The following is a 17,707-nucleotide window of genomic DNA, read 5'->3' as shown; positions in this document are numbered from 1 at the left end:
CGAAGAGGAACTCTCAGCAATTTTGTAGCAGAAGCTTTTTACAACTATTTTTAAATTTGTTTGTACATATAATTGATTGCAGGGAATGCAGGAAGTGTTGACTTCTAAACTTCTTGACATTTACAGGTTAATAGTGCTACTAGTTTTATTGATGGAAGTTTTGTCTATGGGCCAAGTATTGTGCGGACCAATTTTCTGCGACAAGATAGGACTGGGCACTTAGCATCTGGAGATACTTGGGGAAAATACCCAGAGCCTAATGTTGACAGACTACCGTACATGATGTATCCAAGTATTGATGGGAAAATGAGCAATGTTGATAAACTGTGGAGTAAGTATTGTGCATATTGATACTAGTTAACAGAAATGCCATGTTTAAATTGCCGAACTCGTACCTAAAGCAGCATTGGGGTCTGACATAAAAAATAAGTAAATTATACTCATGTCACTCATGGCATTTTGTGGAGTGACTGAAAAAATAAGCAAATTATATTCATGATATTTGTGGAATTGTTTGTGGTCTGGAATAAAGGTGAGAAAATTATACACATGATACTCAAGGTATTGCTGTTTTGAGTCTGACATGAATAAATAAACTATTCTCGTTGCATTGTTGAGGTTTGACATTAAAACAAAGGTAAATTGGAGGGGGGGGGGGATTGTTTTTTTCGATGTGACCTCTTCACTCTCCGGTAATAAATATGTTTTTACTCATATGATTGTTTAAAACTGCATATTTTAAAATTATATAGAAATGGGAGACAACCATGTCCATGAGAATCCAGCAATATTGTCCTTAGGCATCCTGTTCTTCAGATGGCATAATTATCTTGCAACCAAGCTGCACCGAGAGCATACAGACTGGCATTACAGGAAAGTTTTCTACAATACGAGGAGGAAAGTCATTGCTTCATTACAGGTACCATAACAATTCATAGGTTTACAGATATTTATCCAGCTATTTCATTAAGATCCATTGGTTTTAAAAAAAACATAAAATGGGAAATTTTTGCGAATGCTGATTTCAAGATTAAGATTCTTCATTAACAGGGTTCTCACTAAGGTGATTCCATGAGTCCTGGACTCATCATTATAAAACTGGTGAGTTCAAAGATGCATCAAGATTGTAAATTGTTGTATCAACTGAACACAGATATCATCATTTTATAGCAACAGTATAATCAAAGTACTGAAGTACTGAACATCGGATGACCGCAGGTTCTTGTGGATGGTCAAAAGCACATGTCACAGAAACAGATCACATCTCTATACCTGAAACTGAGGTTAATTTAAAGAGATTTTTTTTTCTTATACAAGTTCGTGCTTGGATGATGAATAAATGACAGGAAATTCAACCTCACCGTAATAACTATTATATTGTAGTGATACAAATCAGTATACCTTAGACTATTATACTAATATAATAATAGTTCCAGAGAATACACTGGTTTGTTGTTATATATTATATTAATATTACGGTTGCATGTATATATAATTTTCATCTATTTGTATATCATACTATTCTACTATTATTATAGTGTAATGCAAGTGCATGGTGGACACTCTTCTGTAAAAAAAAATCAAAGTCTTAAAGGCTGTAAAAGCAATTGCTGCCATGTTAATGTTTTGTGGACTTTTATTTTTCATCCATATATATATAAGAATTAAACCTGACAGGACAGGAGTGTTGACAAGTGAGAAGCAAGACGGTTTTAACTTTATATCAATATAAGACTTTAGCAGGAAATCATTTTAAATATGTTTTATATTTTACAAGGAGACAACAAGTTTACCAGGCTAAAGTTGGGGTTAATTATACATGTGCTGAAACATATAACTGAAAAAAAAATCATTATGGATTATCCCCTGGTAGTGTTTGTAACTGGGCAATAATTTCCTTTATTGATTTAATTTTAACCATTTTCATAATTAATTTAAATTAACCATTCAGTTAAAACATTTCAACTTTCCAGACGCAAATGTTGAAAAACGGGACAGAAATAAACATGTAAAAAATAAATATATATTTCAGTTTACCAAAATTATTTTCATAATGTTACTTTGACATCATTTCTTAAAACTAAGTCCCAAACATAATTGCTCAGTTGACATGTGTCATCCTCATGCGATACGAGATAACTATAATTCTGATGCAATCCCGAAAAGGGGGGTCATCACAAACAAACATGACATTAAATTGTCATTATACGAACTAGAACAAACAGCTCTATGTTGCTTTGATATTTATCAATTTTCAGGAAACATGTGAAATAAATTTCAGGTCCATTTCATTATAGTGCCTAACAAGATTGTGTGAGGTAGACGAAATTGACATTAAAACGATCGTATTGTCTTTTGATGTCCAAAAATAGGCAGATCGGACATATAAGGACTTTATCTAATGACTACATAAATTTGGGATTTATTATTATTATAATATTCTAATGAAACTGAAAATTGTATTTTTTTTAGGATAAACAACAATTTTACCTGGCTTAGCCGTTCATAAATGTTTTTCTGCATTTATCTTCGAAAAATGGCGTATTTAATGGAATAGAACGTTAATACAGTAAACTTTCTCTTTTTTCTCCGCAATAGGCTATCAAAAATAATTTATCTAATATGTATGTGGAAAATTATGTGAAAAGATAAAAAGTGGCAATTGTTACCTTTCATACCTTAAGTTTCGTTCATCTGATTCTGACCAATGCTTATATACTAAATATCTATTTATATGCCGCTATTATTGTTGTTGTTACCAATTATGTAAATCAATTGTATCTGATTTTATGCCCTTTATGGGCCCTGTAATTTGGGAAATAAAAAAAAAATCTATTCATTGATAAAACGTAATATGGACTGGTCCAGTGTCCAGTTTGCAGGTCATTTAATTTTCTGTACACATTCATGCACGCTCTGATTTAATCAATATACTCGTACGAAAAAGCATGAACAGTTTGAAGGTAATCTAATAATAACTTAATCCAATCAAATTGCATAAGATTCAATAACAATGTCAAGTCCACATCATAATGAGTAATAGAGGTAAACTGGGTAGGGAGAAAATGACAGATATTTCAAGTTAATATTTATGCAATAACGAATTAAAATTTGTCAACCAAAAGTTTTGCTACAATTTCAAAAACATGTCGTTCTGTATGGGTATAGTTTTCGGATCTTTCATTAGCGTATTTAAGGCTAAAAAAAGTTTGGGCTTCAAAAGTTCACGCAATTATTGACTTTATACAGAAAATTCGTCCTTGTAAAACATTTAATAGTTCACAAATGATACACGATTTTAAAGTAAAATTATTTCTTAAAACACTGCAAAAAATTTCATTCATATTGATAAAGTGGTATCGTCATAAAGTGCGTTGAAATGAACAGTGGTATAGCAAACATCGAATTCCCTCACAAAATGTTATCACACACTACAGTAAGGGGAGTCAGTTAAGTTTGTCTATTTTTAGATACTATACAGGTAATCTTTTGACACTACGTATACAACCTGTGTGACCTGTGTAGTGATTTTGATTTTACGATAATTTTATGAATGAACATGAGCACCTGACCTCTTTCTTAAACACCTATTAAACATATAAAACCGTATTTAATAAGGAGATAATTCAGTCAAATTTTCAGTACTAAATCAACAACTGAAATGATTCCATTTTTTGATGAAACATCGTACGAACGGAGAACGGAATCGCAGGTATAAAAATGCACTTTTTTCCCTTGTAATGACCGCGGATCTATAATTTTTATAGATCGGTTGAAATCCCAAAACTAATTTGCATAATGGAAATTTAGGCGATAGCAATACATCGGAATGACCTCAAGGTCATCCTCTGTAAAAATTAATATAAAATTGATGTCATTTTTTTTCTGTTTTGTCATGGAATAACTAAATAGCAATATCATTTATTCTTCTCACTGTTGGACTCGCCATGGCCAAAAATAGTGAGTCCCTTGACTTGGGGCCTACATAAATCTTAAGTGAGAACCCTGATTAAGATAAAATCACAAAGATGTCGTCTTGAGTAAACGATCTTTAAAGAAGATTAGAATCAAAGACCAGAAAAAAGACAAAAATATAATCACATGAACAGGATTGGAAAGCAAAAATTTAAAATAAGCAAGAAAAAAAACCACCTTATAGTACATGAAGCAATCTATATGAGTAATAACACTTTTTTGGTACATTCTGTAACATAATTCATTGTGCATTACATAAATCTAAGGCTAGTAAATATTTGAGGCAGATTTATTGAAAACTTCTTATAATAGGTAAAACAACTCTCAGAGAGACAAACCAAAGTTCAGGATAAAATGTACTGTAAATTTATTTTGTCCATTTATTATTGATAAAATTGAGAATGGAAATGGGGAATGTGTCAAAGAGACAACAACCTGACCATAGAGCAGACAACAGCCGAAGGCCACCAATGGGTCTTCAATGCAGCGAGAAACTCCCGCACCCGGAGGCATCCTTCAGCTGGCCCCTAAACAAATATGTATACTAGTTCAGTGATAATGGACGTCATATACTAAACTCCAAATTTTACACAAGAAACTAAAATTAAAAATGATACAAGACTAACAAAGGCCAGAGGCTCCTGACTTGGGACAGGCGCAAAAATGCGGCGGGGTTAAACATGTTTTTTGAAATCTCAACCCTCCCCCTATACCTCTAGCCAATGTAGAAAAAACAAAGGTACAACAGTACGCACAGTAAAACTCAGTTTAAGAGAAGTCCGAGTCCGATGTCAGAATAGGAAACAAAAGAAAATAAACAAAATGACAATAATACATAAATAACAACAGACTACTAGCAGTTACTGACATGCCAGCTCCAGACCTCAATTAAACTGATTGAAAGATTATGTCTTCATCATATGAATATCAGGCACAATCCCTCCTGTTAGGGATTTAGTATTATACTGTCATAAAATATATGAGAAGAACATAACCCGTGTCATGCCAACAACTGGTTTTAGAATAAATATGTTTAATTCCGATGCAAAGACCCTATAAGTGAATCAATATTAAAGCCAAAATATGCAATCTTTAATGACCTGACAACAGTATCGTAACTATATCCCTTCTTAATAAGTATGTTTAAAGGTTTTGTTAGCTTTTGAGGTGAATACTGACATTTTTGTGCTTTGTAAAGAATATTACCATAAAAGATTGGATTTGAAATACTCGAACGTATAAGATGTCTGCATGTTGAGTTATATTTACGAATGATGTCCTTATACCATGTATAAAAATTTAGTAAATGTTTTGACTAGTTTATGATATCGAAAACCCTGGTGTAATAATTTTTCAGTAATATATAAATTTCTCTCGCTAAAATCTAATACGTTGTTACATACACGAGCGAATCGTACAAGTTGAGATATATAAACACCATAAGATGGTGACAAGGGAACGTCACCATCTAAAAATGGATAATTAACGACAGTTGAACTATCGAAATGAATGCAAAATTAATTATTGTGATTTAGGGAAATACTGCATACCAATAATGCTTTCAAAATTTAAAATGCAGGTTTCTTTTGGGGAAAACTTTTCTGTCTCAATTTTTGTCTCGCCTTGACGGAATCAAAGAGCAAGACATAGGTATGCTGTTTCCAGCGGTGGTGGCGTCAACAATGTAGTAGTTTGTGATTAGGTCTAGTTCATGGTGAACCACTAGTGGTAGGTCAATGATATTTGGTATGCAGTTGTATAAGCATTGACACATCTCATTACCATGGAGATTATTTGGCCCCGCCCCCTCCGTCAAGGTCTATTGACTTTGAAACTTTGCTTAATTTACATGTATTATTTTGTGATTAGGTCAGTTTATGGGGAACCACTGTGGTAGGTCAATGATATTTGGTTTGCAGTTGTATAAGCATTGGCATATCTCATTTCCATGGAGATTATTTGGCCCCGCCCTCTCATTCATGGTCTATTGACTTTGAAACTTTTGCTTAGTTTTCATGTATTAGTTTGTGATTAGGTAAGTTTAAGGGGAACCGTTAGTGGTAGGCCAATGTTAATTGGTATGCAGTTGTATAAGCATTAGCACATCTCATTTCCATGGAGAATATTTGGCCCCGCCCCCTCAGTCATGGTCTATTGACTTTGAAACTTTGCTTAATTTACATGTATTAGTTTGTGATTAGATCAGTTTAAGGTCAACTGCTAATGTTAAGTCAATGATATTTGGTATGCAAATTTATTGGCATTTGCAAGTATCGTTTCCATGGAGATTATATAGCCCCACCCTCTCATCATGGTTCATTGAATTTGAAAAATTTACATAGTTTAAAAGTCAATGTTTGTGTTTATGTTTGTTGAAAGGGAACGACTTATGAAAAGTCTATGGTTTTGGTATGCAGTTGTATTAGCATTGGCACAACATCTCATTTCTATGGAGATTGTTTTGCCGTGTACCTTCAGTCATGGTTCATTGACTTTGGATATTTGCATAACTTACATGTTAAAGTATTGCTATTTTAATTTCAACATTTGCATTATCAAAATTACAAAAAGGCGAGACATATCTTTGTGATAACAGTTTATTGTAACAATAAAAGAATTGCAAAAATTTCTGAAAATACAGTTAAAATGTATTAATTCTTTTTTCTTTTACAGAAAATAATAATGTATGATTGGCTTCCTGATCTTCTTGGAGTGGGTATCAAGCCATATACAGGTAGTTTTAATTCAGACATATTATCTTAGTTGAATTTAAATGATAAATCAGAAAGTAAAATGCTTTGCTGACCTAATTTGATATAAGTACCTTTAAATTATAATACATATATGTTACGGATACCTTTAAATTATAATACATATATGTTACGGATGTTTTCTTTCCCAATAAAAGCAACACCAATGACTGTAGAACTCTCCATGACAACTTTACGAAGATGCTTAGTGATATTTAAAATAAAAACAAAAAGCTGCATTAAAATCTTAATATTCTGTTTATGTGCTTCCATGCTTCATACCAAATGTGCCTCAATCAAAGCTTTTACATCACAATGAAACAACAAAAGGAGGCATCAAGGTGTTAGATATAACTTTGTTCTCTGATAAATGTATTTATTATATACTTAGTAGTAAATACAGATAAATTGTATGTGTAATACAATCATTGGCAAGCGTGCTGTATCAGCTACCCGTGATGATATCGATATCAGCATGGTTGCAATGACTTTATCACAACCTTAATCTGTATGACGTCACATCATTAATATCAATCACCGTTGCAAAGGCTTTATCAAACCCCTATTTTGTATGACGTCACATTAATGGAAAAAAAAAAAAAACATCTACTTGAAATATATAATAAAATGTATATGATATGACTTTTTCAATATCACACACCGTATCAACCCTCAACCAATATAATCCCTCGAGCAGATCTCTTGGGATTATATTGGTGTCTCGTGTTGATATGGATGTGATATTGAAAAAGCCATATAATATTCTCTAAGTATGTGTTGTAAAATTTAGCATTTGTTATGAGATAATGTTATGCACTGTCTTTCCTCAATAACCTCAAACAGCAGCCTCCACTGAAGATGTTTTGAAAATACATTAAGGTAAAGCATCTTTTTGAAGAAAAAATAGAATCAGGGTATTAAAACCAATCTTGAAAAAAACCCACTGATTTACATTTTACCTGATAAAATAAAATGTAGCATCATGATACCTTGATATGATATACAACTTGGAACATTTATGTAAATTGTCATTTTGTTGATGAATTAATTATTTTGAACTATTATTTTTAATTAAAATGCCTATTTACAGGATATAGGTCATCTTTAGAGCCAGGAATATCATCAGTGTTTGATGCAGCAGCTATGAAGTATATCATGACTTTAGTACCATCAGCTATTACAAGGAGGTAATTTTATTTTTAATATCCATGATGATTTTTATGGACCTACGATAGTGGAGGGGCATTATGTTTTTTGGTACGTGTGTCGCTTCGTTCATCTGTCTGTTCGTTCGTTCGTCTATCGTCCGTTCATCTGTCTGTCCCGCTTCAGGTTAAAGTTTTTGGTCAAGGTAGTTTTTGATGAAGTTGTAGTCCAATCAACTTGAAACTTAGTACACATGTTCCCTATGATATGATCTATCTAATGCCAAATTAGAGTTTTGTCCCCAATTTCACGGTCCACTAAACATAGAAAATGATGGTGCGAGTGGGGCATCCGTGTACTATGGACACATTCTTGTTTAAGGCTAATACAATTAGATTTATTTGAGAGTCAAAACTGAATATCTGAAAAGATCTTTTGAAATAGCTGTAAAACAGGAGACTGGGCACCATGATTGATTCTACATATAACTATGGATTTTATTTTTATCTCTCTTTTTCAGAATTTCTACAAATTTTTGAACACGTTTTTTGGTATATTCTTAAGATAAACATAAATTCTTCTTGTATGCTAAAATTTAAAGTATAAACTTTGAAAGATTATGCAGTTATTACAATAAAAAAAGATTTAATTAAATATATCATGTATATGGAGCTCTCTAAAAAAAAAAATATTATTTTATATTTCAGAAATACTAATTGTAAATCTATTAGTTGGGACAATTATAAAGCAGTTAGGCTGTGTAATTCTTATTTTAATTCACAGGTAAGTCTATAATTGAAAAAATATTAAGTACTTTGTTCTTTGCATTAACATGTTTAATATGTTAAGATGGTGTATCCTTAGTCGATAAGTATACTAAAGTACATGTACTAATTTCTTCATTTCCTGTGGATCTGAATATATGCATATCAATCATCTTTACTGCCAAAAATACACTTTTGTGTCATGAACTATATTAGCATGTTGACTCAAGGCTTTGTCATTAAAACATATACATGTATGGCACTTATAAAGGCACTTTGAAGATTTGAACTGCCTATGGAAACAATAATAGAATTTCACTTATATTTTCACTGTACACAAAAATATTTTACACCCTACTATAGTAAAGATATTCAGTGCCTTTCTTTGGTCCCATATATGTTATTTTTTTAACAGCCTACATATGATTTTGATGAAAAAATAAACACGAGTATTTAACTAAAGCACTACCTTAATTTCAATATAGTTAAACGATAAATGTTTTCTTGTTCTTTTACCTTCTCTTTCTAGACACAAAGTTTCAGTACTGATATATAATTAAATGATCAGTAAGTATTATTGATTTTTACTTCTAGAACATATTACTGAGTAGAGAAGATGGATTGGAAGAAATATTAATGGGAATGGTATCAGAGTCTGCTGAGAAAGAAGATTTAGATATAGTTGAAGATATACAGAGTATGTCTTGGTTGTTAGAATTTGATTAGCTTGTGGCCTAAATTCACAGAAAAAATTGGTCCTTTTCAAGAAACTTAAACCTTATGCCCTTCTACCTATACAGAACTGAAGCCTATGTTTATCTGCAATAGTCATTTCAGCAAAGACGATCGTCTGCATCAAAAAGAACAGAAGAACTCTTAATGAATATGAACAACAGAGTCGATTTGATTAATGCTTGCTTAATGTCCAGTAGCAAATATTTCATGCATACTCAGGATGAGAACAATCTAAACAATTATTTCAATAGATAGGTTCTTAATTGTAGGCCAGTTGGATGTAAAGGCAGGAGGTTTGGACTCATCATTGGACAATGATGTCATGTTTTATAGGGGCAGTTTTCCCCCGTGTAACAGGCCACCTACAGACCCTGTCAATGAACCTTGTTGCAATGGTTCTTTAAGGTACAGAGAGCATGGCAGCGTGGTATTTAAAGTCGGTTGTCCTCATTTTTACTGGATGAAGCCACATATTGATAGATACCACACAGCAAAAGTGACACCCACTTTAGCAAGTGTTTAATAGCCAGGGATGACCATATTTCTATACCCTAATCAATCCATGGAGTTTGAATGAAAGCAGAATTTAAAACATTTTGTTAGCTGGATTCCCTGTCTACCCACCCATAAACCTACAGTCTCACACACACACACACACGGACTTGCTGAAGTTTATAACAAAATATAGTTAAACATTTTTTTTCCTTGTTTTTTATAGGTAAATTTTATGGTCCACTTCACTTCTCACGACATGACTTTGTAGCCCAAACAATAATGAGAGGACGTGATTATGGTCTTCCAGACTACAATACTGTAAGAAAGGCTGTAGGTTTGAAACCTGTGTCAACCTGGGCAGAAATCAATGTAGAATTGAATAAAACTAATCCTGAGGTAATTTCATACATGATAAAGTTTTGAATAAAAAAGTTTGTATTGGTATCAAAATGTGAAATTTTGCAAACTAAAACGTGAAAATTTGAACACAAAAATGTTAATAAAAGTTTACTAAAATCTTGAGGGTAGCATGCAATCTCCAGCAACTGTTTCAACAATATGTGAGTCTAAATCTGACAATAATTGATATGAGAAAACATAAAAAGTGCACCTCCCATTATTGAGGCGTTAAAATATTTTTTCCCCCATTTTTTTTCCTATTAAATTTTAATTTTATATGTTTCCATAATATATTTATTGTGGTCACAGAGTTCGCGAAAATGGTCAGTCCTGTCGGTCAAAATGAGGCTCGGACCAGTATTTTGAAGGCTAGTGCCGGTCCTGATGACCGATGTAAAAACGCCCGTTGTAGTGCATATTAGGCACTTTTTTACATCGGTTATTAGATGTACCGCAACTGTTTCCAATAAGTGTTTACTTCGGTTATCAGATGTACCCACTGCCAATTTCCGGTACTGGTTTACGGATTTATTATAAACAAACCAAAGCGGCGATCTACACGTGGCCTACTAAATTTGTTCATAGAGCCATCTCTGGCAAACAATCGACGATTGAACCCTACAATGGAGCAAACAAATACTGTAACAGCCGAGAAAGTGATTCAGATGATGAAATGGATAGTGAAGATGACTTTAAATAAGAACAATCAGAAGACCTGAACTGGTCCTTCATTGTTAATTTGCCTGTGGGTGCGAAGAATAAAACTAATATTAATAAAGTTATTTTTCGATAAAATATGTTATTAATTTTATTTCAGGATAAAATTGACAGATTTTGTAGGACTGGCTAAAATTTTGTAGGACTGACAAATAATCATGCTTTGTCGGTCCCATGACCGACGGGTCAAAATAAGTTTTCGCGAACTCTGTGGTCATTGTCCTATGTTAACATATATTTCAGATATTTGTTACTGTAGAGAATATTTATAAAGAATTAAAACATCTGGATGTATTTGTTGGAGGGATGTTGGAAACAACACCGGCAGGACCTGGGGAACTTTTCAGAATCATCATCTTGGACCAGTTTTATAGAATAAGAGATGGAGACAGATTTTGGTTTGAAAATAAAGACAATGGGTACAGCTTTATTGAAAAGAAAAAAAAACCACCTAAATTGTATTAAAGTTTTGGAAAGATAAATTGAATTAGTTCTTTTCTTATGAAATTAACGTTCAGCTGAAATACTCCCCCAAAAATTTTATTTAGTTTCTTGAAGCCCAAGTCGAAAGAAACTTGTTCATGAATGACATTTATAAGTCTATAAGCCAAAAGTGAAATGTTTACATACATTTTTTTCTAGCCTGAAAAGAAAGACACAAAGGTGAGACATTATGATCCTAGATTCAAGCATTGTCAACATTTATATTCAATTGGCATTTTAAGTATTTTTTAGAAATAAATAACTTTGTCCAATCTAAGAATTTCATGAAACTTAACATATACCATGCTGGCCGGTTACTTCGTATGTCTTTTGAGGAAGATATTTAGGTATCCATACTTCTATGCACAGAAATTTATATCATACATTTATATTGCAGATTGTTTACAGAGGATGAAGTTGAACAAATAAGGAACTTATCATTGTATGATATCATTGTAAATTCTACAAAGTTAGATACAGACCATATACAGAGAGATGTTTTCACTGTTTCTGAAGGTAATTGGCTTATGATACCAGAATAAAATACAGTTGATAATAGTTCTATTCCAGAGAAAGTCAGGGATTGATTGCATTATAATTAATTATTTATAGCTAATTTATGTTTAAATACTTGTAGTCTTGTCTGTGATGAAAGCCTCATTAAAGCAAGACTAAGTTATGTTGTTGGATTTTGTCTTTGGATTTGACTTGTTAGTAAATACTTATTTTTATAAAAAAATACAGAGTTGTGTAGGGTATAATGGTTTTGACCCGTCCATCAGTCCTGTTCTTGTCAACGCAACTCCTCTGAAACCACACAACAGAATTTCATGAAGCTTTAGTTATAAAGACATACAATGTAGATGTGCATATAGACAGGAAATTATGATTCAATTTTTTCCATGGATTATATGGCCCCACAGTCTCATGGTTCGTTGACTGAAACTTTTGCATAGTTTACAGGTTAAAGTTTGTGTTTATAGATATAAGAAGATGTGGTATGAGTGCCAATGAGACAACTCTCCATCCAAGTCAAAATTTATAAAAGTAAACCATTATAGGTCAAAGTACGGTCTTCAACATGAAGCCTTGGCTCACACCGAACAGCAAGCTATAAAGGGCCCCAAAAATTACTAGTGTAAAACCATTCAAATGGGAAAACCAACGGTCTAATCTATATAAAAAACGAGAAACAAGGTTAGTTTAAAGGGAACCACTTATGATACTGTAAGTCTATGATATAGGGTACGCAGATGATTAGCATTGTCATTTCTCATTTTCACAGAGATTATTTGCCGCTGCACCTTTAATCATGGTTCATTGATGTTAAACGTTTTCCATAGTTTCCTTATAAACTATTTCCATTTTAAAGTCGACATTTGCATTAAGCTATCGTAAGTACATAAAGGTGAGAAATATCTCTGTGTCTACAGTTTATTTGTTATAAGTTTGTAATTCATCCAAAATAAATAGATAAGAATTTTACATGTCAGATTTTATTCCCTAGAAATGCCCTGTAAACCATTGAGGCTCAGTAACAGTGAACTTGAACCTTGTGGAAGTCACCATGGTTATGATTATTTTGCCGGTAGTGAAGTAACATACATCATTATATGGACCTGTTTTGGACTTATACCTTTGGGTAAGTATGTATTAAATTGTAAAACTTACTGTAGTGTTTAAATTGCTTTTATTTAGTGTCAGAGGTGACTTCTTAATATTACCGAAAGGTGCTGTACTATTATTTGTGTAAACATATTAAACACATTACTTTAGGGTAATCCAGAATTTTTCTTGTTTAATTGGCCAATTTATTTATTTTTCATGATTATAAAATCAGATATGCTATGTATCCTATCATAAAAAAAGTGATTCAAGGATAATATTTGTTTTTGTTTTTGAAGGTAAACCGTTATGCAGAAGATGCAAGATTTTTTACAATAAATGCTTCTTTATAAGAGGGGCACCAACATTAAGTACATAAAATAGACATTTTTTAATAAATTGAGAGAAAAAAATGTGGTTTATATACAATGCAGAATTAAAATTTAAGAAATAAACAAACTGACATAAATCCACAAGTTTCATTTTAAAGCAGAGAGAAACAATAAGTAATCAATAAGAATTTTTTTTATATAACTTTGTTTTTCTGTTCTTTCAGTATGTATTCTGTGTGCTTACATAGCAGCTAAATGTCGTCAGTGGAAACATAGTCGGCATGTTAAACGTCAGCAACATTACATTGGCAACCAACAAAGGAATAATGATTTTTCTACTAATAAAGGTAGGTATAAAAAAGAAACTATAAATAAACATATGGTTATTTCAATATTTTTTATTGAAGTGTTTGTTTCTCTTTCTGACCATTGTATTGTTTAGACATCTATAGTTTTTTTAAGCACTTTAAAAAACAGAAATTTTTGTATCTCCTTTAAGACCATCTGTAGTTGAAATCCTTTATCCTAGATGGCCAGCAATGCCATCATTGCCTTTGCATAGTTAGTTCATTTTCAAAAGTTTTTCCCTTCAAGATAAATGGACTTTCCTCTTCCCACTAAAATCTGCAAGAAATATAGATATAAGATGCAGGTCATATGTCAATGAGTCATCAACCCAACAACACAAAAAAAGTTAAGGGCATACTGTAGACAAATGACTGTAAAATATGTTTATCACCAGAGCGTGAATATTAAATTTAACAGAGACTATTAAAGAATCTATCATCAACAATTTTTCCTCAAAGAAGCAAATGTACGGATATAACTACAGACCATCAATTACAAAGTATCAGACTTAGGAATGGTACATGAACATGAGGTAATGGAGGGGAGGGGTGTCTCAATTCTTTTCCTTATTTTCTAAATGAATGGAATAACAAAGTACATTTAAATCTACAATAAAAATCAATACATGATAAGTACTTATCTCTATAAAATTAGTATGATAGATAACAAAAAAACATGACAAGCAAAATAGTGATAAATAATTGATATACCTTATCAAATAATGCTCATGGTTACTGAAAGTAAACTCATAGTACTTTACCTGCATGCCATGTTGGAAGTCTTATTTTACCTTGTCCCTGAAATCAACTATCTGGGGTTCTTTGTACAATAACCAGTGATGGGTACACCACCAAGTTTAATAAAGACTTCTACAGAGTTAGTAAGATGAATATATGTTTTAGAAATGTTTGCTATGAGTGCTAAAAATAGATTAATGAAGGTGTTAAAAGCACATCAATACGATTTTCCATCGCAATTCATGAAATATTAATTGTAGTACTCAATTTCACCAAATTTTTACATTGCGATGACCGTGAGGGCATTCCGATGTATTGCTATCACCTAGATTTCCATTACGTAACTTTCGTTTTCGGTTTGTAACCGATCTATAAACATGATAAATACGCAGACATTAAGGAGTGCAAAAGTAACATTCCTTATCGTTTGTTATAAATACATCTCTTCAATGAATACTGATAAAAATATTTTTGTTTAGAACATAAATTAATAATATGAAAATGTTTTGTCGTTAGGTATATATGTATTAGTAAAAAATCATTGATAATATCTATGCACACGTACTGAAAAATTGTGTTAACGCATGTGGAAGAATATCTCTAAGAATGTTTTGCGGCAATCCCCGCAAGGACCGGTAACTCTGCATGGAAGTTTGTTTTTGCAGGAAAATATGAATGCCTACTCATATCCGATCTTTTAGAGAAATCGAATTTTTACAGAATAGTGTCCACCATGCACTTGCACTGCACTATTATTAGAATAGTAGAATAGAATGATGTACAAATGGATGAAAATAATATATACATGTAACTGTTATATTAATATAATATATAACAACAAACCAGTGTATACTGATTTGTATCACTACAATGTAATAGTTATTACATTGAATTTCCTGTCATTTATTCATCATCCACGCACGAACTTGTCTCAGAAAAAAGATATATCTCTGTACATTAACCTCAGTTTCAGGTATAGAGATGTGATTTTTTTCTGAGACAAGTGCTTTTGACCATCCACAAGAACTTGCGGTCATCCGATGTTCAGTACTTCAGTACTTTGATTAGAATACATCACAATCTATCAAATTTTGAATTTCATGTTTATTGACTACCTCTTACCTGTTAAACAACTGGTATAAAACTCACAATAATATACAAAAAAATGTATTTAATTTTAAAATAGAATAAGTATATTCTTTTATAGAGAGTGAATTTCAGTATCAAGCAAGCGAATGGTTAGGTGCAAAAGAAGATTCCCGTCTTGTATCAGTGCAACTGAAATTAAAATGTCAGCTTAGTGTTCTTAGTGCAAGGGGAACACGTCTTAGGACCATAAATATGGACTTCATAGAAGAGGTTCAAATCTGGATCAGCAACAACAAAGGACAGAAGACTATCGTTGTGAAAATGCCAAAGGAATATGACTTGGTAAATGATTTTTTGTGAAATACTTGAATTCATTGATGTTAACAAAGTAATAAACACTTGAATATGATTTGAGGGTTGTAAAATTTTCTGAGAATTATAGAATTGAAAAAAGTTCTACAGTGAAACCTGGGGAATCAGAATATACAATGAATATATTCTTCTGTAATTTAAGCTGTATTAAATGAAATTCTGAGTCAAGCCAGTTCCAACTTTATTTTACAGTTTGTACTAACTTTGTACCACCATTGTCCCAGGTAAGGGGAGGGTTGAGTGCTCACAAACATGTTTAACCCCACCACATTCTTCATGTGCCTTTACTCAACAATATGGAAGGGAATTTATGTACCATAAAAACAGACTTCTACAGTATTTGTTTTATATTTAAGTTTTTATACATTATGGATTTACACTTTACTTGGATTCTGAATTGTGACTATTTCTTTTAACTATACACATATATTTCAGATTATTTTTTAACCTTTTAAAAGAAGAAAAAAATTATAAGAATTTTGTAGGGTACTCCATTTAGTGGGTAAGGTTAACACAGAATTGAAGTGTTCAGTAAATTAAAAAAAAATCTTATGTTTGTACAAAGAATTTGCTTAAACCTCAATTCCCCATGCAAAATTAGCATCAAAGAAAATAAATGAATTCAGATTATGTCACTATATTGCAGTCAATAAAATAGGATGAAATCGTGGTCTGGCATCGGTGATTGAAATTTGTGAAACTCATTTGATCAAAATTTTTCTTTTATAGATCCTAATTTTTCCAAATTACAACATGCGAACCTCTTTTTTGACAAGTCTGACTTCAACTCTCAAGAGGTATGGTAAAAAGTATACCATTATGGAGATGAGGCTCAAAACAATATATGAACAAGCTGTCACCCAAAAAAAAAGAAACATGCAGTTAGAAAAGTTCTTCAAATCGGTGTTTTCAGAGGTATGTTAATAGAAGTTAAGATATTACAATATATATTTATACCTGAAACTGCAAAACAGATTAACATTTATTGAGGCACTATTGTCCTTCAAAAGTGACAACTTCACTTTTTAAACTTAAAAAAATCATTTTGCTGAAGACCAACATCTAATTCTTTCTATAGTTTATTTAGTGCACATATGAATTATTCCAGTTGTTCATACGGGGATTATGCTTAATTTTGATATTTCATAATTTGTAAAGTAGTTGTATATTTAAAGTTCACTTCTTTGAACAGTTTATAATGGTTTTGAAAATGTGGTATGTATCTTTTAACTTGTGATTTATTGATACTGTCTGAAAATACAGTTTATGTTTTTTAAATTATGAATTATGATACCGTCTCAAAAAAACAGTATAATAACTTAAGCATCATGACAATGAAGATGTAGTATGCACATTTTAACTAATGCATTATAACACTGTCTTGCCAAAACACATTAGTTTCTTCCTAGAGGCACCCGAAAAAGTAACGTAAATTTTACTTTTATTTATGAATCAGATGTTCTTACATGTTTATTCAGCATTTGTAATGAGTCATTGATATTATGAAATTATTATACCCCACGCAACGAGTTGCGGAGGGTATAATGTTTTTGACCCGTCCGTCTGTCCATCTGTCTGTCCGTCCGTCAGTCCGTCAGTCCTGTTTCTTGTCATCGCAACTCCTCTAAAACCACACAACAGAATTTCACGAAACCTTTTTAGATAATAAGGACATACTATGTAGTTGTGCATATCGACAGGAAATTACGATTCAATTCTTTTTCTAGGAGTTACGCCCCTTTGAACTTATTTACTTTAAT

The 17,707-nt window shown here is 32.1% G+C and overlaps 1 protein-coding gene across 1 annotated transcript in view; it reads left to right on the top strand.

Annotated features, from left to right (window-relative positions):
* The window catches only part of LOC127730076 (dual oxidase-like), a 71,052-nt gene that overhangs the window by 29,728 nt on the left and 23,617 nt on the right, over positions 1-17,707 (top strand). The window contains exons 6-18 of the mRNA XM_052238123.1: positions 127-331; positions 753-919; positions 6,649-6,709; positions 7,816-7,912; positions 8,579-8,654; positions 9,230-9,332; positions 10,089-10,261; positions 11,225-11,400; positions 11,862-11,980; positions 12,972-13,106; positions 13,626-13,748; positions 15,694-15,917; positions 16,677-16,862. Coding sequence (XP_052094083.1) covers positions 127-331; positions 753-919; positions 6,649-6,709; positions 7,816-7,912; positions 8,579-8,654; positions 9,230-9,332; positions 10,089-10,261; positions 11,225-11,400; positions 11,862-11,980; positions 12,972-13,106; positions 13,626-13,748; positions 15,694-15,917; positions 16,677-16,862 — 1,845 coding nt within the window. The remainder of the gene's footprint in view (positions 1-126; positions 332-752; positions 920-6,648; positions 6,710-7,815; positions 7,913-8,578; positions 8,655-9,229; positions 9,333-10,088; positions 10,262-11,224; positions 11,401-11,861; positions 11,981-12,971; positions 13,107-13,625; positions 13,749-15,693; positions 15,918-16,676; positions 16,863-17,707) is intronic.

Source organism: Mytilus californianus, unplaced genomic scaffold (genome assembly GCF_021869535.1).
Source record: "Mytilus californianus isolate M0D057914Y unplaced genomic scaffold, xbMytCali1.0.p SCAF_2, whole genome shotgun sequence".
Taxonomy (NCBI): domain Eukaryota; kingdom Metazoa; phylum Mollusca; class Bivalvia; order Mytilida; family Mytilidae; genus Mytilus; species Mytilus californianus.
Note: the sequence above shows the minus strand (reverse complement) of the source record. Positions and strands in the feature narration are given on the sequence as shown.